The 24,174-nt window shown below is 41.6% G+C and overlaps 1 protein-coding gene across 1 annotated transcript in view; it reads right to left on the reverse strand.

The window, feature by feature from the left end:
• The window catches only part of slc1a7a (solute carrier family 1 member 7a), a gene marked incomplete at both ends in the record, with an annotated part of 57,640 nt that overhangs the window by 30,433 nt on the left and 3,033 nt on the right, over window positions 1-24,174 (reverse strand). The window contains one exon of the mRNA XM_080725313.1: window positions 13,549-13,628. Coding sequence (XP_080581439.1) covers window positions 13,549-13,628 — 80 coding nt within the window. The remainder of the gene's footprint in view (window positions 1-13,548; window positions 13,629-24,174) is intronic.

The following is a 24,174-nucleotide window of genomic DNA, read 5'->3' on the forward strand; positions in this document are numbered from 1 at the left end:
AGCCCATATCTGTGAATGCCAATATATAATCACTGTGATGTCAGGGGAACCAAATCCCTTTTATTGCCCTATATGGAGATCCCTGTGATGCCAGGGGAAACAAATCCCTTTGGCCAGATGGCCAAGACATGGCCCTTTAGGGCGAGGTCGCTTGTCGCCCTGAGGCGTCTTACTGGTTTGTCATCTCTTTAACATGCCTTTGTAAATGCAACATTTCCCCACAGAGGACACATGCAGTGCAGTACATGATGGAGCCATTTGCATTTAAAAGGGTATTGCCTCTCAGAGGGATTTGAGAGGGAGTTGATTGCGCTGGAAATCAACCTGGACTACTACACTAGGTACTGGCAAACATGCCCTACATGAAGTATTGACATTTTCTCACTCGCATTTAGCCCTTTCGGAACTTAATAATGTTGAAGGAATAGTCTGTGCATACCAAATAGCTGTGTGGCATACCGATTAGCCCGCGAGGGACAATAGCAGAAACTAATCAGCGAGGAGAGCCTGTACCGTACATTTCACTATGTACATATTTCTGGTGTTCCTTTTTTTCCCCATCTTTTTTAATAGAACATGCACTTCCAAAGTAAATGCATGTGTTGTATGCTACAGACACGTTCAATGTCAGGAATAGAGCATTCAACACTCCCATTCAATGCATATTATTAAGACACCAGGGCAAGAATTTCATGGAGGCCACAAATTGGTAAATATAATGGTGCATTTACATGCCGCCTTCATCCAAAGCACTCAACATTCACACACTGATGGCGGAGGAAAACATGCAAGGCAACGACCTGCTCATAGGGAGTAACTAGGGGTTAAGTAGTAAGAAGTAACCTTCCGATTCCCAGGCCGCTCTACCTCCTGAGCCAAAGCTGGGGAACAATTAAGTCTGGGTGGGACAGGAGGCAGAAGAGGGGAAAATGGGAATGAGGGGGAAATAGAAAAATTAAGAAGAGAAAAGGCAAAAGAGTTAGTGAAAATGAAGTGAATTGAGAGTTACTGTTGACTCTACTGCCCCGGGCACAAGTATAGGCTCTAATGTAGCTTGACAGCGCATCGAGTCCCGTTCCCGACAATCATTGCTGCATTTCTCTCCCCATCTCTATCTCTACCTGTTTCCTGTCCTCCTCCCCCCAAATAAATAAATATATACGGTATATTAACAAAAATAAGTTACATGATGGAGTTTTGCACTGTTAGATGTTCAAACATGACACCCTTTAAGCGGCATAGGGGAACTGTGGATCAAAAGGTCACCAGTTCGGTTTCCGACCAGAACTCTCTATCGCCCTCCCCTACGGCAGGCTGTCCCATGAAGGCCTCAGGTTGGCCTTATTCTCCTCAAAGAGTTCTGTTCCCTGAGGCCATAACGCATGGCCTTGATGCTCCTCCCACACTGCCCCAGCTGATTTCACAATTTCAAAAGCAGTGAACCCGAATGCACTCCCCCCTCTTCCATCTTTCAAGCTAAATACTCACCACCTATTTGCTGTTCTTATATATTTTTTTAAATTCTTTATATGTTTTTTGAGTGGTTGTCTACTTTTACTTCCCCGTTCAAGTATTCCAGTGACCTACATTTATTTGTGGTTTTAGTATTTTCCCTTTAACAAGGCACAGATTAAAAATGGAAATAACTGGAGCTTAAGCGCCAGCTAGGGCACACCGCAGCCCTTTTTTTTTCCTTCCTTTTTTTCAACAATTCACATGTACTTTCGTTGCTCATGTGTACGATATGCTATATGTGCAGGGCCCTGTGTGAATTACTATTGAATAGTCAGTCAGTCTTGAGATCCCTCAGTCTGTTTCTACTTTGGCCCTGGGGAGTCTTAATCCGTCACTGCCTTTAACCATTTAAAAATAGCGAATATGCTATGAATATGCCCTAACCCTGTATAATGCCGTCTTCCTGCTAAACCACTTTTTTTTGTCTTGTCTTTATTTTAGATTGCACTAATTTAAACAAACATGACAAGACGCACCAACATTAAAGGACAACTTTGTTTTTTTACAACAAGGGTTCATATTTAGGGCCCGAGCACACACAGTGTGTGAGGACCCTATTGTATTTGCAAAGATTATTATTCTTCTTCCGCCGAATGAATCGTGTTTTTGAGCCGCAAAACGTACTCCAAAAGTTGCGCAACTTTGCACACACATCACAAGTGGCGAAAAATTTAGTATAAAAAAAAAAAAAAAAAAAGGGGGTGTGGCCTAATGGCGCAACAGCGCCCCCTACAATATTTCAACGCAACAGCCCCACTATACGGTTTCACCCACAAGTACGAAAATCGGTACACATCTGTATTGTGTCCGGACTCACAAAAAAGTCTCTCGGCGCCACGTCCGAAACCAAACAGGAAGTCAGCCATTTTGACTAATTAGTGGCGTTTTGGTGTATTTTTGGCCGTTTTCACGTGTCGCACTTTAACGAACTCCTCCTAGGGGGTTAATCGGATCAACTTCAAGTTCGCTCGGCATACTCAAGACACCTTAACAATGAAAAGTTATCAAAATCGTGAGTTTTCGTAAAACGGCGTGCCCGTGGCGAAGGGTCAAACTTCCTTCACCAAACAGGAAGTGCCCCCTCTTCTGATTGGTCCATACTTGATTGTTCCTTTTTTTGGCTGTTACTCTTCAACCGTTTATCGTACAGAGTTGTGGCTGGTATCATATGACTTGATTAAGAGTCCTTAACCTTAATTGACGCTTCCTTCGCCAAACAGGAAGTGCCCTTCACCAAACAGGAAGTGCCTCTATAACTCATGAACCGTTTGTCGTACAGACTTGCGGCTGTTGTCATAATTTTTTTTTCTCAAAATTTTTTTTTTCTCAAATTTTTTTTCTCAAAATTTTTTTTTCTCAAAATTTTTTTTCTCAAAAAATTTTTTTTCTCAAAATTTTTTCTCAATTTTTTTTTCTCAATTTTTTTTTCTCAAAAATTTTTTTTTCTCAAATTTTTTTTCTCAAATTTTTTTTTCTCAAAAAAATTTTTTTTCTCAAAAATTTTTTTTTCTCAAAAATCATTTTTCTCAAAATTTTTTTTTTCTCAAAACATTTTTTTTCTCAAATTTTTTTTTTCTCAAAAATCTTTTTCTCAAAATTTTTTTTTTCTCAAAAATTTTTTTTGAGAAAAACTTTAAACTATCGTTAAAGTGCGACCTGTGATAACGGCCAAAAATGCGCCAAAACGCCACTAATTAGTCGAAATGGTTGACTTCCTGTTTGGTTTCTGATTGGCTGCTGGCCTTGTGACGTGGGTAGAGCTGCGAGGGCCCGGTCATTGCTGCTTGCAGCTTTAATTTAGATTGTAATTAGAGAAAAGAAAAGATGAGTGTTAAAATGTTTTCATTTAATTTTAATGACTGATTTCAGTGGTTGGGGGCATGCATGCAAGTGGCTAAATATGTATTTTTAGACACAATAAGCTTGCGATTTCTTTATTACTATTTACAGTAGCACCCATAAGTCACATCTGCCCATGAAGGATTGTGGTGCATATTGGGAATGGGCTTATTGTGTCTAAAATACATATTTAGTCACTTGCATGCATGCCCCCAACCACTGAAATCAAAATCATTAAAATCGCGAAAATGATAGAAACTAGTAAATGAAAACATTTTAACACTAATTTTTTTCTTTTCTCCAATTACAATCTAAAATATGATCCCTTGTTGTAAAAAAACAAAGTTGTCCATTAATCCTTTAGTCCTTTAAATCCAATCAAATCAAAATCAAATACAAAATGCTAAACCACTTTTGCTGACCAACCACAGCGACCTGGCCTGCAGATAATTGATATTCTGCCTGTGCAATATAACACCATGTCCCCTCTAACCTGTTTTGTAAAATGACAGGCTTTCAAAACGTACTGCCATTGAAGTTCCATTCCGTATGTATGTGGTATTTATTTTCAAGTGGTGGGGACAGGGGACAGAGGGCAGAGGAGCTTGGTTGTGTTGTGGCTGGATTGGATTGACAGACAGACAGCTTTGTGCAAATAAATCTGAGTCCCCCTGCATATATGGGACAGCCATGACAGCTGTGAGCAGTGCTGAGGGGGGAACGCTCCTGCTGGCAATGGTGGAAGTAACCTCGCCCACCAGGCTTTCTGAGAGAAAGCCTGGTGTTCGTTCACAACAGGCCGTTTGGTTTCCGCCTAAAGCGCGGAAACCACTAGAAGAAGCGGCCTCACTTTGTTTTGGTTCCCTCCGTTTGTTTCCCCAATCCCTATTAAAATGCTTGAGTAGCCTAGTGTAGTCTTGCCAGTCGCTAACAGTTGGACAAAAATATGCATATACCAAACACATTTTTCAAAAGCAAAACTACTCCGCATCAAGGAGTTTATTAGGTAGGCCCTAAAAGTATGTCCTTGAACGCAGGGGAATATTTTGGGTTAAAACTGAATCCGGTTTGATCTTTCCGGCAAATTGTAGTCCTTTGAGTACTACAACATGACGTGTTGTGGTTTCCGCTCCAGACCGGCTACAAGCCCGAAAAGTGAAGTGATCCCAGACTAGGTGGAAGAGTATTCCCATTTTTATTTTTTACTTGAGTAAAAGTATCAATACGGCAATGTAGAAATCCTTTGTTACAAGTACGGAATAAAAAATGTACATGAGTAAAAGTACATAATTGGCATACAAAAAGATCACAATACGTCGCATGAAGTTTTCAAATAATTGTAGTGGAGTAAAAATACAATGTTTGCCTCTGAGATGTAGTGGAGTTGAAGTAAAAGTATAGAAAATTGGAAATAATCCAGTAGTAAGTAAAAGTATCTCAAAATTGCATTGAACTTTTAAGTACAGTACTTGTACTTAGTTACTTTCCACCACCACCACTGCCTGCTGGTCACAGGAGATTAGAGGACCCCCCCCCCACACACACACACACACACACACACACACACACACACACATGCGTTTGCGGGCACACACACACACACACACACAGAGTTTACACACCTTATTTTCATCTGGCAGCATGTAACATGTGGAGCAACACGCTATTGATTGATAGGCGCCCTGACTAGTCTCGCGTAGCCAGACAATGTGAGACGGAAACGGAAGTGAGAAGGAGGCTTCACTTCCGCTTTAACCGGGTACTCATCGTTCTTCTTCTGTTGCCCCAGACTGTATGCCGGGAGCATTAGCAAATGGCGTTAGGCAACAGTCTGGCCACGCGAGACTACGCCCTGACCAACTTGTTGCCCTTGGTAGTTGCTAGTGCAGTGACAAAGATCAGTTTCGCATAGTTTCATTTGATTGGCTCAGCAGCAGCTTTTTACAGGAAACACATGACACCTTCATTATGTGTTTCCTGTTCAGACGGTATAAAAGGTAAACCAAAACATTGTCAATCTTTTACATTGAATAACGGTTACTTTATTTTTTTCCTTTGGAGTGTTGTGCTATTGTGGTGTAAATGAGAGATGCTATAGTACTATTGACTGACTAATGTTCTGCCAATTGCACAAAGCATGCTGTGTTAAGCAATAATCATTACCCAGTGCAGAGAGCCAGAGCCATGGGAAGGTTTATCTAGTTCCAAGCAGTGGTGGAAAGAGTACTCACATATTTTACTTAAATGGGGCCTCTCACCTAAAGGGTTACTGTCACTTTAAGAATCATCTTAAAAAACAAGTTGATATTTTTTTTTCAGCTGTTGTTTGGGGGCGAGGGGCAGATTACACTGTGACATGAGCTTCAGACTGTTTCAGACCGTTTTCAGAGAAGCTCATGTCACAGTGTAATCTGCCTCTCAACCCCTTTAGGTGACAGTACCCCTTTAAGAAAAAGTATCAATCAACTGCAATGTAGAAATACTCTGTTACAAGTAAAAGTCCGCAATTCAAAAGGTACTTGAGTAAAAGTGTGAAAGTGTTGGCATCAAAATGAACCAAAATGTACCAAAAGTAAAAGTACAAAATGAAAATAGCAGATCTACAAGCTCACAACGCGCCACAACGCGTCGCATCGCAACGCGTTGTGAGCTTGTGGATCGGCTATTTCCAAACAGCCAAGGTATAAAATAGGGCTAAAGTGGTTAATGTATGTTTTATAAGATTATAATTTATATCTGCAAAGTAACTAGTAACTAAAGTGTTCAAATAAATGTAGTGGAGTAAAAGTACAATATTTGGACCCGACATGTGGTGGAGTAGAAGTAAAAGTATTGGAAATGAGAAATACTCAAGTGAAGTACAAATACGGTACCTAAAAAATGTACATAAGTAAATGTGCTTAGTTACTTTACACCACAGGTTCCAAGTAAATGAGAACCTGTTGGCTTCCTACATGCAGTTCAGTTTAGGATTATGGTACCTTGCCTGACATGTGAACCTGCCCAGATCATGTGGGAAACAGATAGGCTCCATACAGTACAGTGGGGCTGCCAACAAGTTTTCTGACCATATGAGGCTTACTGTCCCTCCTGGCTGCATCTTTGCTGAGCAAGAGCATTACAGTAATCCCTCTTTCAGATGGAAAAGAGAAGGCCACAGCTCCTTCACTATATGTGAAGTATAGCTATGTTTTCCACAGCACAAATTAACTATCCAGCATAACCAGCTGAGATAAAGGTTATTCAGCTCAAAGGAGGCAAATTCACAACATAACTTATTAGTGCTCTGATCTAAGATCCTTGCACACAGTTGGGTTTATTTGCACAGGAAAACAGACAAACATTTAAAATGAACACAGGTTTCTCTACAACATATACACGCTCCTACTCCTACTCCTACTCCTACTCCTACTCCTACTCCTACTAATTGCGGTCCATGCAGCGAGTGGCTGTGTGATGTCGCATCGTTATTTCAGTCGAACCCAGTTCGATTACATGTGCGTTTTTGTTTTTTAATGCATTGCATTTTTTTTTATTTCTAGCACTGGATTTAATACTTTAATACAGCAGAACAGGAACAGGGATCAAAAAGATTTAGAGAAAGTCAAAGCATGAAGCTGATGCTAATGGTGCAGCTACTTTTTTATTTTTATTATTTTTTAGATAAATTCGCTGCCACTGCAACTTTTCTGTTGCCAAAAAGATAAATTCGCTGCCACTGAGAACTTTTCAGTTGCCAATCTTTGTATGCTGGTACAGAAACTAAAAAAAATTAATAAAATAATGTACAGTATATGTAATGATTTATATCCCCACAATCCTATTATTATAGATTTAGAGAAAATCAAAGCATGAAGCTGATGCTAATGGTGTGACCAGCTACTTTTTCAACATGGATGAAGTCACAAAAAAGCTTGTTTCCATTGAGGCTCATTAAAACAATTGATCGATGAATTGGTGACCCGATCAATCACTCTATGGCATGAACAATGAAATAACAGGTCACTGTGGTGTACTGTAACTTTTTTACATTCCTGCCCTCCTTCAATCCAGCCTGCTTATAACCCAGCCTTGGGGTTTCCTTTTTTGTTTGTGACAAAAAAAGAAATCCCTTGACACTTCATACTGTAAGTCAAATAACTTTTGGATGAGACTTCCAATCTGATAGAACAACAGATAACATATCTGATATACTGGCAGCGAAAGACAAACAAAACAAACTCAAACTCACAAAAAAAGGTTCCAGCTCAGGACAGCATTACACACAAATATTAGGGTGGTGCCTTGGATTTAGGGCAGTGCTGCGACACAAATCTAGGTCAGCATGGCTCTCTGTTCATTTCTACTCAGCGGTAAAACTCACAGAGAGTATTGAGAGGTGTTATGACAGATAGAGTATCAAAGTCCCCCTCACTAAAACGAAAGCATCCCTTTTAATCCCGTATTGAAGAGCAGTGCATTACAGCTTGCATTCGCTGCCACCGAGAACTTTTCTGTTGCCAATATTTGTGTGCTGGTACAGAAACTAAAAAAATAAAATAAAATAATGTATATGGAATGATTTAAATCCCCACAAAGACAGACTGAAAACACACTAACACACGCAAATCGAGTTTACAGTAGCTACCCAAAAACTTTAGCAGTTAAGACGAGTTTTTGTGTCTGGTTTGGGATTATGTGAGTACAATTTACAAATAAAAGAGTGAAATATGGCCACAGAGTGAGAGAGGGGGAAACAGCCAGACAGACATGGATTTCATTAACGTCTGTGTTTACTTTTATGGGCTTGGGGTGTAGTAATAAAAGCAGCTGCGAGGCAACAGGAGCCATTGCTGCCATCATTCAGCATCTGCACATCATAGAAATGAAACACCACTCTCCTTTCTTGTTCCACAAGCCCAACACCTTTAATGGAAAGCATGGAACTGCTCTAGCCATCTGCCTTTGTCTGGTGCTGGTGCTGGTGCTGTGTGATGTAACTAATGGCCAAATTAGTTTTCCCCAAGGGCCGAATTATGTCTAGGGTACCAAGACGAGGGACACAACATTGCAGGGGGCGACGGTGGCGTTCCCACTACTCCTGCGACGGTTTTCGTCGTTGTCGGGTGAAATTCTTGTATGTCCAAAACCGTTCGTTTTGAATTTATCAATTTAAAAATGACTTAAACTAGTGAAAACAGCCGATCTACAAGCACACAACGCCTGTGTGCTTGTCGATCTGCTGTTTTCACTACCTTTGTGCGACGGCCTTGTATGATTTGCGAAAGAACGTACAAATTTGGACATACGAGATTTCCACCCGACAACGACGATATACTAGTGTTGTTGCTGCTCTTATACCACAATTATTACTGGGGTTTGTGTGGGCCAGAAAGTAGCCCCCCGCGGGCCACAAATACAGCACTTTCAATAAGAAATTACAGTGATCATCCTCGCTACTTCGACCTCATGCTATTTGGGAGAAGATACAGAACCCTGAAGTGGGAAAGGGTTTCTGTTTACAGTGAGGACCTCATGTTTTGTCTTTGTGTTGTTCTCGAACAAACTTGTGGGGACAAATATACCTTCGGGGACAATAAACATTATTATTATTACCTGTAAGATGCCCTAAGGGCAAGAAGCAATAAGTCCATATATGGGCATTCACAGATATGCTTAATATTGATGACATCAGGGATCTCCATATATGGGCATGAAAGGGACAAGGACGGAATTAATTTGCAAGTGTGACTCGCGTTGCAACAACCACACTGGTTATCATGAGAATGACACAATAAGTCCATATATGGGTATTCCCAGATATGGGCTTAATATTGATGGGATTTGGCACGACGTTGGTGTAGTGGTTAGTGCATATTAGGGATGTTAATCAACGCATTATTTGCGAATCGACGCGTCGCGGCCGAAAATCGACGCGTCGATCGACTTTTTTCACTTTTTTCCCCCGCTAAGCTGCAGCTGAGAGGAGACCACAACGGCGCATTACTTTAAGCAACACAAATTATGCAGCTGTACCCACCAGAACTTGCATCAAAGCCCTAATAATAATTATAATAAACAATTGCTCTTCCTTGCGTTAGCATGGAGTCTGTTCTCTATAGACTAGAAGCGGAGTGACAAAGTCCATGGAACCGTTCCGTAGTGGGAGCGCTCAGGCTGGCACCCCAGGCTAGTGTATCAAATGTGGAGCTTTGTTTGGTCTGCCTCGCTGGCTCGCTCTCCCTCCCCGACCGCGTCCACGGGTGTGTCGCATTAAAGGCGAGTAGTGTATTTATTTTGTGTTGTGTTTTATTGTCAATCTTGACAAAATCACTGCACACGAGGCGACGCTGCCATTAAATAAGCGAGCTTTCGTGTCAAGCATGCATGCAAAGGCAGGAGGTAAACAAAACACATCCAGTCAGCGCGCACTGCTATGACGCGTGCACACAAACAGACCAGCAGTGTTTCTCAACCAGTAGTCCGCGGACCTGACCAGCGCCGCATGCATGCGAATCTGCGATCCATGCATGCAACACAGACATTCACTCGTACCCGACACAGACACACACACACACACCGGTCCTCTCACATTTTGAAAACATTGACACTTATAACGTACAAGCGATTAAAACATTTTTTGGGGAAAAAATGGGCCGATTTTTCGACTCATACTTTTTGAGTCGTGGTGAGCATGAGTCGATTTTCGAGTCGATTTTCGACATCAGCAAGGGGGAGAAGACGACAGCCAGCCCCATGGCCTCCCCTAAGTAACAAGAAATCTTGTGAAATAAAATGTCGTCAACCAATCTTCAAGAACGATGATACACGAAAGAAGACGATTGATGGGATCTTGGCCATATGGAGCGTGATGAGGAGTGACAGACGCACATGATCTGCAGGTTTTCCTAATAAATGTACCTACGGTAGCAATTAACATTAACCTTACTTACAGAGTAATGACATGTAAACTCATTAAGCTTTGCCTCTAAGAAGTGGTGATTAAGATTATAAATATTAACAGAGATGACATTGGATCAAAGTCAACTGTAACAAACAGTATAACATTAGACATTAGGCCCCTTTTATATGGAGACGCATGGAGACGCTGCCGGTCTCATTTAGGATTTGCTACCAAAACGTATTCTCCCATATTGGTCGTTTTCTTTATTTACACAGCTGCGAAATCGATGCTAAAACGCACTAATCCACTTCCAGATCCGAATTCAAAAAAGTGTCGGATTGGGTCATAAAAACGTGTGTCTGTGTGTCAATATGGCCGAATCACTAGTAAAAACTAGCGGCCTCAGGGGAATTCGTCCTCGTGTAATAACCCCCTTACTTTCTGGGGAAGTAATCATGAGTCATGAATGACTCCAATTGACCCTGACTGGTCCTCGTGTAATGGGCCAAAATGCTATTGAGCCTGGCTGCTTTAGTCTCCCAGCATGCAGCCACCATTTCACATGTGCTCATTAACAACTTGCCCTCAAGACTCACGAGCCTGGGCTTCTTTAGGAGGCAACTCTATGTGGACTTTACAGCAGTAATCTCCTACACACACACACACACACACACACACACACACACACACACACACACACACACACACACACACACACACACACACACACACACACACACACACACACACACACACACACACTCTATCTATCTATCTATCTATCTATCTATCTATCTATCTATCTATCTATCTATCTATCTAGATTTCAGATTCAGATTCCTTTATTTACCATTGTGTAAAACACATAGGAATTTGTTTCGGCAACATTACAAGTGTGCATTCAATCCTTCCTTTTTTCACATAACATGAAACCAACAACACAAACAACACTGTGCAAGAAAATAATAATAATCTATCTATCTATCTATCTATCTATCTATCTATCTATCTATCTATCTATCTATCTATCTATCTATCTATCTATCTATCTATCTATCTATCAATTCCCCTCTGTTCAGAATCAACTGGGCGAAATAGAGAGAGAAAGAGTGTGAGGCAGGACAGACAGACAGAGACAGAGAAAGAGAGAGAGAGATGGAGACAGAGAGAGAGAGAGAGTGAGAGAGAGAGAGAGAGAAAGAGAGAGAGAGAGTGTGGTGGGTGGGTGGGTGGATTGGGGGGTGGTGAGGTGGGATATTAACCTCTCATCCAGTCGTCTGTGTGTGTGTGTGTGTGTGTGTGTGTGTGTGTGTGTGTGTGTGTGTGTGTGTGTGTGTGTGTGTGTGTGTGTGTGTGTGTGTGTGTGTGTGTGTGTGTGTGTGTGTGTGTGTGTGTGTGCGTGCGTGTGCGTGTGTGTGCGTGTGTGCATGCAACATATTCTCAAACCCATGCTGTCAAACAGGTGACTACTAGGGATGGATTTGACCATACTATTCACTATTTGACGTTTAGGGGGGAACTGCCATGTTGCGAGCTGACGGGGAGACATGATGATTTACGATTTCACGTCAAGCATTCTATTCCAACCTTTCAATAGGAAACAGAGCCCCATTGGATTTGATTTGAGCCGCTGCCTATACGTAAATTGCGTAGCAAAGCCCCCCATTTCACCCCGTCCACATACAGGTTCTCTTTCCATCTTCTTTGGATCATTGTTTAGAATTTAGATTTATCAGCCGTCAGATAACAGAGTGAGGACTAGTGCATGAGTGCATGGAATTACGTGGAATTTCTTTAGATATTTTAGTATGTCAGAATGTACTAGTGATGTGTTTTGCATCATATGATGCAAAACGCATCACTGATGATGCAAAATGCATCACTAGTCATGCTGAAATACTAAAATATCTAAAAACACAGATTGAACACAAAAAATGACTCAGGATTGTGTTGATCGTGTCCCAAACAACAATAAAATAAGATAGTGTTGTCCCAGAGGTGAAATGGCCCTTTAACAAAAGAGCAGTCTTTGAAATAACAAGAGAAAAGAGAAACCTCCGTGACACATCAGCCACATGATAAGACTTCATCAAGAGTGCAGCTTTACTGCATTAGCGCGTTACTTACTAAAGAGAGTATGTCATTGAGATCTTGTGATCACTGGTTCTCAACTTCTCAATGGGGAGTCCGGGGACCCCTGGGGTCCTTGAAGGGGTTCCAGCAGGGGATCTCCAGCTAGATATGCAATATGTATGTCAAAAGGTTCTGCACTCAAAGCATGCATTGCATCATGCAGGAGCAAAGCACGTTATAGCATATATTATTCTCTCTGAAGCTGGGGCCTTGTTTTCAAGATACTCAAGGCACCATGCAGTTCCCATGTACCTGTACTTCAAAAGAGTAAGGATCTCCCACAGGCACAACACCACAGGGAACTCCACGGATGTCATCCCTCCAGATCCAGCACGAACATGGGGATGAATTCATCTGACTATTATGCCTCCAACACGTGGAAAGCATCGTGCGACTCCCTACCCTCCTTCAAAACACCATAAAAGATCGATTTTGCAATTGTCTTTCTTTTCTGTATATATGCTTTTACTGCTCCTAGCGTTGAAGGGCTTTTTGTGTTATCCTTTTAGCATTATTGTAAACCGCTGTACTTTTTGCAAACTGTTAATAACGTATTCAATCAAAGCTACATACTTTACTATTATGTATTCACAAAGTCAACTCAACCATATTCCGTTCATTTGCATTTCACCCACTTTCCACAAAAAATAGGTAAAATGCACTGAGACCACACAGTTCAGAAATATTATGCATACTCCCAACCATATCTAGTTGTGATGGATGGACAGTATGAGAATGGACAGTAAAAAAAAAAGCGCCTGCACATTTTCCAGGAATTATAAACAGTGTGCAAACCTGCGTAGGCGTAGCCTAATGGCGAGAAATGGTGCATTCTCTGCAGCCTACGGCCTGAAGGCGGAAAGTGACCATGGTGAAAATATCCAGTATTACTGTAGATTGATTCCTTTATTGATTTATTGATTGATTGATTGGACACATTATTAACAGTTTGCAGAGACAGGTACAGCGAAGTACAGTAAAATACAAGGTCTGCTAAAAGGATTTTTCCAAGAAAGCCTGGCTTGTTTCCACTGGGGTCCTGTGTACTCAATTCATCGAAAATGTAGAACACAAAATGTATCCGCTTGGATGTGTAAATGTAATGTTATTTTGCTTATTGTACACAAGGAGGTCACTGAATCTATTCATAACTGTATGTAGAGTAGCACTGCACTTACCTGGATACAACAAGGGGCAAAATTAACATCTTCAGCATCCTCATCAGAAGCTCTCCGGGGAACTGGAAGTATTTCACCTCCTTCAAAGGATGAAAAATGAGAGAGAGAGAGAGAGAGAGAGAGAGAGAGAGAGAGAGAGAGAGAGGGGGGGGTTAGGAAAATAAATCATAGGCTACCACATGAGGAGCTAAGCTGACATAAATTTAAACACTTAAACCTCAGACTTCATTACAGACCCCAGGGGGTCTGTAATGATCCCTTTTCTTTTTCTTTCTTTTTTTTTTTACCTCTACATCAAATCATTTCACCGAAGGTCACAATCTACAAGTTCACAAGAGTCATGTTGTGACACTTGGCGAATGTTTGTCCTATTTTTCCAGAATGTTTGTCTTTATGACATGCCCAAGAATTAATGCTAGCGTTCTTAAACACCCCAGCATATTCTGGCAAAAAGCTTTTCGCTGAAAATAGCAGCATCTACTGTACGTGCTCACATTGTCAATTTTCAGAGAAGATATTGAATGTAGAGAAACAGAAAATACTCTATAGAGCCCCGAAGTACTCCGCCAAACCACATGGGATTGAAGTGGTTAAACATAATGACACTTTTTTTGCCAGTTAAGTAGTAATTACTGGTGAGATAATGTCCATAGACCATGCATTTTACACACTTAATGTATAACATAATGGCAGACTGTATTATATGGTACAGTAGAGCATAAAATTGGTCCCTTTTGTCCACATTTGTATTCATGGGTTGTTCAGCCCCACAGTAACTGTTCATTAGAGTGGGTGAATCAGGGGCGTCACACCAAATTCTGGGCCCTGGGTACAAGGATTCACTGCGGGCCCCCCATGAATGTTAACTATTGAAAAATAGCAGATATACAAGCTCACAGCGCGGCACCGAGTGCCGCGCTGCGAGCTTGTAGATCTGCTATTTTTGAAAAATTGTGAAAATGTGTGCAAGAAACCCATGTTTCCATGTCAGTGATGCTCAAACCCCCAAAATGATATGAATTTGGCCACGGACCCCCATCTCAAAATATTTAGTTCCCCCCCCAAAATGTTCGCTTAAAAAATACATATTCAAAGATTTTAACACATTTTCACGACTTTGCAAAAATAGCAGATCTACAAGCTCGCAGCGCAGCACTTGGTGCCGCGCTGTGAGCTTGTATATCTGCTATTTTTCAATAGCTAAAGTTACGAGGGCCCCTCCACCTTGGGCCCTAGTAACTCAGTCCCACTTTCCTACCCCTTGTGACGCCCCTGGGGTGAATGGCAGCTTATTCATTGTACTTTGACCCAGTAGCACTTACATTTCTCCTGGGGATGGAAGTAAGGCCACACACAGCATTAAAGGGACATTTCACTTTCAAAAAAACTTTTGGTCATTTTATTGTCTAATCAGGCTTTTATGAACACCCTGAATGACTCATAATACTTCATTTATTTATAATAATCCATTTCTGTATTAAATTATTTCCATTTTCCACAGCCTGCTCACATATTACGAGGGTATTTCACCAGAAAAAACAATGGGTGTTTTTAATCTATCATAGTTAAAATGGAGTTTGAAGTTACAATGGGTGTGTATGGGGAGCGGCCCTGTGCCTGGAGGGCCTGATCAAATTTACATCAAATATCTAAATATTGAATCAAGCAACTTAAAAACTGTTCAGGGTGTTCATAGAAGCCTGATTAGACGATAAAATGACCAAAAGTGTTTTTACAAGACCCCTACCAGTGGTGTAAAAAGTATTCAGAATTAGTTAAGTAAAAGTAGCAATAGACACCATAATATAAAAATAGCCTGTAACAAGTAAAACTAACTGCCTGTATTCAAAATACAAGCTCACAACGTGTCGCAATGCAACACACTGTGAGCTTGAAGAACAGCTATTTCGAAACGCCAAAAAGTGTCATAGAGTGCTTAATTGGTTAAAGTTTTGTAAAAGATAATCTAAATCTGCATAGTAACTAACTAAAGCTGTCAAATATTTGTAGTCGAGTAAAATTTAAATGTTGTTCTGAGATATAGTGGAGTTGGAGTAGAAGTAGAAGTAGCCTAAATGTGCCTCAAAATTGTACTTACCGCTTAGTACAATACTTGAGTAGACTATACCTACGTATTTACTTTCCACCACAACAGTGAATCATCAGTGGCACGTTGCCATGCTATACAAGAGGCAGCTGGTTTTCGAACCTACAAGGCAGCATAATGCTTGCATAATGTAAGCACTGTTACGGGTGTATATCGTTGTATATATATTATTATTATTTTTATTTTTTCATTATTGATGGTGTTTCTTTTGAGTGTGATGTATTTCCCTGCCTTATCTACGGTACTTTTCTACTTTTCTTTTTGGGGCAGAGGTTCTGCCCCAAATCTTTCACATGGGCCTGTTATAGCACAAATTGGTAGATTTAATCTCTATACTAAAGTGATCAACGTGGATCTGTCCGATGCTCTGCCACCCAGGGAGTGTGCGTGCACAGTTTTGTTGCCATCGGTTCCAGAGATTAGCTGTCCACAGATGGAAGGACACACACACGGACGAACGAATAGGGTGCAAAACATAGTCTCGGCCATGCCTTGCGGCCTGGCGGAGAATCATAATAATATGACAAAAGGAGAGAGATGATAAAATAAAAAGATCTGTACATGATGACAACTCTGTGTGTGCATGTGCATTTCTGATGGAAAATATATCACTGCCTACCTACTGTAGTAAGAAGTGCATTAAAACTGTTTGTTTACATGAAATAGACCTTGAACTATGAAAATGTTAATCTTTTCCCCTAAACTGTATTCTTATCCTTATTTTATTACTAAATGGAATATGATTTAATCTAGTGTATAAATTGTTCTGCACACAATGCCAACAGTTGTTTGGGTGGAGGGTGAGTAGGTGGGTATGGGAGGGATTTTAGAGTTGAGGAATTGTTGTGGAAAAAGCAAAAAAGAATTTGCAGTCACGGAGTGCGTAGCCGATTAGCCACTTGTGCATGCTACTATGTGCTCCTCTGCTAGTCTGCTTCCTATAGCTGTCTCTGCACGGCATGTATGAATGAGGTGTGTGGGTGGACTGGGGGCTGCTGAGGTGGGATTAACTTCTCACGCAGTCTCTGCTGTTGCATTGTAACACTGTAGTGTAAGTCATTCAGCATGCACCAAGCATCCTGCCTGTAACTGTTGAGTTTGCAACATTTGTTTGTGTGTGTGTGTGCGTGCGTGCGTGCGTGCGTGCGTGCGTGCGTGCGTCTTTAAAGGACCACTTCACCTCTGGGACAACCAGATCTTATTTTATTGTTGTTTGGGACACGATCAACACAATCCTGAGTTATTTTTTGTGTTCAATCTGTGTTTTTAGATATTTTAGTATTTCAGCATGCAACAACTGGTCATATGATGCATTACATCATATGACAATAATGACCCCTAGAATTCCATGTATTTCACCGTGGACACCCATCTCAAAATATTTTGTTCCAGGGACCCTGAGAAAGAAAGGTTTGAATTACAAATGTTTGCTTTAATATATATATTCAAAGATTTACCTTCCACAATTAAAAAAAATAGCAGATCTACAAGCTTGTATCCGCTATGTATCTGCTATTTTTATCTGTATCTGCTATTTTTAATAGTTAAAATATAAAATAATGGTTAAAGTGGTTAATATCTAAAGCAACACAGATGCACACGCGAACACGTGTGCGCACACACACACACACACACACACACACACACACACACACACACACACACACACACACACACACACACACACACATTCTGAATATTATTCATAATCATTCACTCAGGTGTTAAAAGGTGAACATGGCACACCGCCAGTGTTGCATTTGATAGTCATTTATATGACTGACACAAATATTTTTCACAGATACGAAAAATAACTGCACAAAGACAAATCCAATATACACTTACAGAATGTTTGATACAAATTGCCTGTACAAGTACAAATATTGTTCACAGATACGAATAATTATGAGTCTAAACTGATTCCATAGAATCACACTCAGTGGCTGAATGAGCTGCTGCTTGTTAAATGCTCAAGGTTTTATTGAGTGTCTCGGTTGAGCCTTAATTGCTTTTCTTCTGCACTTGATACTATGACTGGAGGTGGTTCAGCTAAAATGATCCTATGCTATACTGTAAGTGGCATAACATGTCACTGTTGAGTGGAAACATTGCCTGACACTGACGACTGCAGTATGACAAAGCAGGGCATCCATTCACGAAGGTAAAACGTTGAAATGCAGAGATATAAGGTTTTGCTGCCTGACAGTAATGATTTAATATGCAGTATGACTGGAGGTGGTTCAGCTTATATGATCGTATGCTCTTGCACAATAAGAGTTATATTCTGTTTGAGCAGTGTTCTCTCTGTTAGCGATGGGAGATGGGAGATGGGAGTTGTTGGCGCTCTTCGAGCCTGTGGGCATGAATGTATGCAACGAGCGCATACAATACAGAACTAATCATATGATTATAAATATTCAATCTCTCCGATGACCTAGTTACTGTATGTACAACACAATATATCTCACATTGGACATGAGAGCTAAAAAATAGAAGAATGAGAGTGAATATGAGTATGAGATGAATATGAGAGTGACAGGAACTGAATTGTGACCATGCAGCCTTTGTGGCAATACGTCATGAATGCATATCAACAAAATATGTGTGCTGACATGTAGACAGTAGACACACGCACAACCTCCCGTGCCATATGGTCAGACTCTAACCTGTATGCAGGGTGCATTTGTTAAACATAAATCTTTCATACATTATGATATTATCAAAGAAATGTCAAACATATCAGTCCTAAAAGGAAATGCATGAATATGGGGGTCAAATACAGCAATGCATTGATATTAAATATAAAATGTCTTTGTAATGTGTACTTTTAAAACATTTTTAGAAGCTAGTACAGTAACAGTGGTATCTATCCTTTGACTCAAGTACTGGGGTTGAGTACTTTGTCCACCACATCAGCATGAATGCAGTGGCGGGCCTGACTGTCCCCACATCTATCCTCAACTTCACCCTGCCAGCTGCTGCGGGAACGGAGTCCACCCTAATCCAACACTACTGCTCTTTATTATACATAGAAACTCCATTTAAACCCCCTGCCAGAGGAAGAGATGGGAGGGTGGGAGGTGGATAGTGAGAGATCTTTTTCTTTTTTTGTTCCAGTCAGTCATATTTTCCCTCCTGGATTCCATTTTTGATTGAGCACTTTGTTGAAAATGAATTCTAAAGAATAAAGGCACAAAAAAGGCTTTTCCAAGGATTGAAGGTGAACATTTTTTCTTCATGTGAACCTCCTGCATGATATTATGTGTCGATACAGGTGGTATGCAGGACTTTGAGTGATTTAAAAAAGAGAGCGCCCCAGAACAACTAGCTCACACACAGGTTTAGTGATTGCTCATAAAATGTCAACTGCAGATTCTTGTGAAACAGACACAAAGGATAAGCCAAGCTGTCCATCAGAGGTCCAATATTGGTGAGTTTATCGTAATTTAATACAATCAGATTTGACCTTTCTGCCTCGTGAATGGGGTTGTCAATGTAGGGAATTTAGAGGTTATGGCTACTTGTAGCCTATCACTTCTGGACCCCTTTTTTGATAGAATATTCTTCTACTAAATACTGAAATTGTAAATTGTTCTGCGCATGCATGTCAGGGACTCAACTCAGACTGGACCCCAGGAACTCAAACTTCGGAGACATTAATTAACTCAAAGACTTCACTCAACAGACGACAAAACATGTACTGTACAATCGAGCATCACGATAGTTCAGGCAGGCACGGCAGTCAAGGCGGTTCTCCATGCTCAGCTCTCCTGCCTCCTCAACATCTCCTTGTGCAATCTAGGTCTAAATTAAATGTATGATTCTGTGGATTGAATGATGCCATACAGTATCTGTATCTTAACATATTTCCTTGAATGGTTATAGCTCAGATTTAATAACCAGTAAGACTCCCTAATCAGGAGATAAGCGACCGTCAGGTCGCATACACAAACTTTAGAAGGCAATCGTAGCCAATCAGGAGGGAATAAGGGAAATGGGACAGATCCATGTTGATGACATGACTAGAGATACTGTGTACCGCTTTGCGTGATTTTAGGCCAAAATCTGTAGGAGCAGTGTCCAAAAATGTGTTTTGCAAAAATCGGCCTCATGGTGGCGCTAGAAGAGGGCCATGTGAGAGTGGTGGAGGTTGTGGGTTGCCATCCAAGGAGTGTATGTGCAAGGTTTGGCATGGATAGGGGCAACGGTGCCAGAGATAAGAGTAGGGCAAAAGTGTGACGTGACGTGAGACAGACAGACTGACAGACAGACAGCCGTTGGAGCTTTTCATAGTAACTTGCGACCTGATGTTCGTAATAATAGCTCAGATTTATATAGCGCTTTTCTAAGTACCCAAAGTCGCTTTACATAAGGAAAAGGAGGAACCAACTTTATTAGGTGAAATAAGTAAAAAAAAGAAATGGTAGAATATATGTAAGGGAAATATTCGCACATCCACTGGATGGGTGCAGGTGCGTTGGATAGTGAATACTGAGGCAATCATGAAAAGATATTTCATGAACAAAAAATGTAAGACACTCTTGAAGAAGGTCCAGTGGGCCCGAAACGTCTGTCAAGTGAAATAAAGATGAGCAGCTGAGCAAGAGCAGAGTGCAGGATTTTTTGTTCATGAAATATCTTTTCATGATTGCCTCAGAAATGGTAGAATAGGTGCCAGATTGTTGAGTGCCTTGTAGGTGGTGAGCAGGATTCTTTGCTTGACGGGGAGGTTCTGGTGAGAAGACGGGTAGCAGAGTCTTGGAACGTATTGTAGATGTTGAGGACTGGTTGGGACTGTTTGAATGTTATGTTCATGCAATAACTGTATCGCTGCTTAAGGGGGGTTATTGATCTCAGATTCTGCGTCATTCTTGCACAGATAATCATTCTGTAATATCACAGGAGCAGCTTCAAAAATGTGGAATGCCCTGCACCATCCTTTAAAAAATTTAGATCACTTTCAAAACAGGAATGAAAATCATGTGTGTCTGTGTTTACACCTGTAGCCAATCAAGGACCAGCATTCTTGCTGACGTCACCATCAAAAAGTGCGATATAAATGATACTGGGCAGCTCTGCTGGCGCACAAGTAGGCCACACATGGCCACGAGTGCACAAGGAGCAAGTTGGCACCTCGACAGAGTGCAGTCTAGTTTTTATGCGTTCTCACTAAAATGCATATTACCAAAACAAACATCACTCAAACACATAGAATACTCTCAGGCGCCGTCCAAACATTTGCGACAGCTATCGTGTCCGCGTCGTTTGAGAATGAGGGGAAGAGGGTGGGTCCAATTCATTCTCAATGAAGGTCACGTGGTTTGCAAATCTCTTGGCCAAAAGACAGCCTTCGGTTGAGCAAGAGACACGGCAACAACATGAAACCATGTGAATTGGACCATTCTCAAACGATACGGAGAGGATGTCTCAAGCATATGTGTGATTGCGGCCTCAAAATACAAACCAGCAGTGAAGGAACACAGAGTCTTTATTGCGACCGTCAGGTCGCAGTTACTGTCAAAACCTCGACCAGCTGTCCGTCCGTCCGTCTGTCACATGTCACACTTTTGCCCTGCTCATATCTCCGCAACCGTTGCCCCGATCCATGCCAAATTTTGCACACACACTCCTTGCCAAACCACAACCTCCACCCATCAATTCTCACATTCCCCTCTTCTAGCGAAACACATTTTTGGACACTGCTCCTACAATTTTTGCCCTAAAATCACGCAAATCGGTACACAGCATGTCTACACTCATCTCATCAACATGGATCTGTCCCATTTAGCGCCACCTTCAGGCTGATTTTTTAAAACACATTTTTGGACACTACTCCTACAGATTTGGCCCTAAAATCACGCAAATCGCTACACAGTATGTCTACACACGTCATCAACATGGATCTCTCCCATATAGCGCCACCATCAGGCCAATTTTTTTTTAAACATTTTTGGACACTACTCCTACAGATTTGGCCCTAAAATCACGCAAATCGCTACACAGTATGTCTACACACATGTCATCAACATGGATCTCTCCCATATAGCGCCACCATCAAGCCGATTTTTTAAAACAAATTTTTGGACACTGCTCCTACAAATTTTGCCCTAAAATCACGCAAATCGGTACACACTTGCTCTACACTCATGTCATCAATGTGGATCTGTCCCATTTAGCGCCACCTTCAAGGCCGATTTTTTAAAACACATTTTTGGACACTACTCCTACAGATTTTGCCCTAAAATCACGCAAATCGCTACACAGTATGTCTACACTCATGTCATCAACATGGATCTGTCCCATATAGCGCCACCATCAGGCTGATTCTTTTCAAACACATTTTTGGACACTGCTCCTACACATTTTGGCCTAAAATCACGCTGCGACCTGAGGGTCGCTTATCTCCCGATTAGGGAGTCTTACTGGGCACATTATCCAGACCAGACTCAGGTGGACAAAGTCAGTCATCTCAGGGTAATTAAGGCAATGAGGAGAGGGAAGCAACAGAGAGGAATTGAAGTCTCTCAAGCCAGACAACCTTTCCACAATCTTCGAATAATTACGGCCCCTGAAAACGGTACAAAGAAGTTGTCATCGTTTGTCATTTCCGTTCATGAAAAATATATTAAAAAAATATATGCATTGTGCACGCACGCACGCACGCACGCACGCACGCACGCACGCACACACACACACACACACACACACACACACACACTGTATTAAATGGATAATTCCATCCCTAACCCTAACCCTTATATACAGGCAGAAATAACTTGCCTGACACAAAGTCAACTCAAACAAAGGGTCAAACTCGTTCTCCTGCTATACCACCAAAATGTGGAAAGCCTTACCGAAGGCTTTAAAAGAGTGTAAATCCCTAACATCCTTTAAAATCGCCCTGAGAAACCACTTACAGGCGGCAGCCGCTCGTAACTAACTGGTAAAAACAAACCTAGCCCAGCCTTAACCATCCCCCTGACCCTTCTATTGTAAATATCTACTGTATTTTTCTTTTCTGACTATCTACTGCATAGTACTGTGTTCTATCCGTCTGTCATTCAATGGTATACCAGTAAGGCTCCCTAATCGGGAGATAAGCGACCGTAGGTCACTTATCTCCACAAATAGGGCAAAAATGTGTTTTGCCAAAATCTTCCTGATCCATGTTGATGACATGAGTGTAGACATACTGTGCAGTGATTTTCGTGATTTTAGGGCAAAATGTGTAGGAGCAGTGTCCAAAAATGTGTTTTTAAAATTCGGCCTGGAGGTGGCGCTATATGGGAGGGATTCATGTTGATGGGATGAGTGTAGACATACTGTGTACCGATTTGCGTGATTTTAGGGCAAAAATTGTAGGAGCAGTGTCCAAAAATGTGTTTTGTAAGAATCGGCCTCATGGTGGCGCTAGAAGAGGGCCATGTGAGAAATGAGGGGTGGGGTCTCCGTGCCGGCAAGGCGGACGAATAGGTACCGGCCCCGGCTGTCGCGGTCGCTCCTAGCCGGAGTTACGGCATTTTATGTGAGCTGCAGTGTAGGGGGTCCTCCACTGGGGGCGCCACCACTTTTGCATCCGTTCTGGAGCACCAGGAGTCGGTGGTCCCCGGGAATTCCCCGTGAGCAGCCCCGTTGGGGTGGTCATTTGGTCATGTTTGCGCATTTGGTCATTTTTTACATCTGGGGGTCCCCCAGGGACCTGGGGGTCCCTGGAGCTCCGGGGAGGTTGTAGTTTGGCAGCCAAGGAACGTGTGTGCAAAATTTGGCATGGATTGGGGCAACGGTTGCGGAGATATAAGCAGGGAAAAAGTGTGACGTGTGAGGTGTGACAGACAGACTGACAGACAGACGGAGTTACTTACTTACACTTTGTGGTGGTTTTGATAGTAAAGTGCGACCTACGGTCGCAATCACAGACCACATGAGACCATATATGTCCATATATGGGCATTCCCCCCGAAAACGTTAATATTAAGTCCATATGTATATGGATATATATATTAAAGGATGACATAAATAAAATGTCCATGTACAGTATGGGCATTCCCAGATGATGCCCTGTTAGGCCCTGTTAGGGTTTATACATGCCCTGTTAGGGTACCCCCTTATACTCATATATGGGGATCCCCAGGCATCTGGATGAATTTAGTTCATTGACATACTAAAAGCAGGCTCTGGTCCCACATCAGTCAAATCAGCCCAGAAATGCATTACAATGCTCAAGATGCAGCACTTACTGCTAAACAAACATAACCGGGCAACCACACTTGCAATTTCACAAATTGCTAATTTTCTAGTTGACCTTGTACCAGTGTACCTGTTCCTATGCAAACTTCTAATAAAGTCTTCAATCAATCAATCAATCAATCAATCAATCAATCAATCAATCAATCAATCACCCATACCAGGGTAGAGGCCGTCAACAAGGGACCTCCAGAGTCCCTTGTCATGCAGACAGAGGGTCATGTGAATTCCTGCCACTACTATGGCTGTCTGTGTTAAAGATATCTGAATAAGTT

Source organism: Nannobrachium achirus, assembly GCF_963921795.1.
Source record: "Nannobrachium achirus genome assembly, chromosome: 5".
Taxonomy (NCBI): Eukaryota; Metazoa; Chordata; class Actinopteri; order Myctophiformes; family Myctophidae; genus Nannobrachium; species Nannobrachium achirus.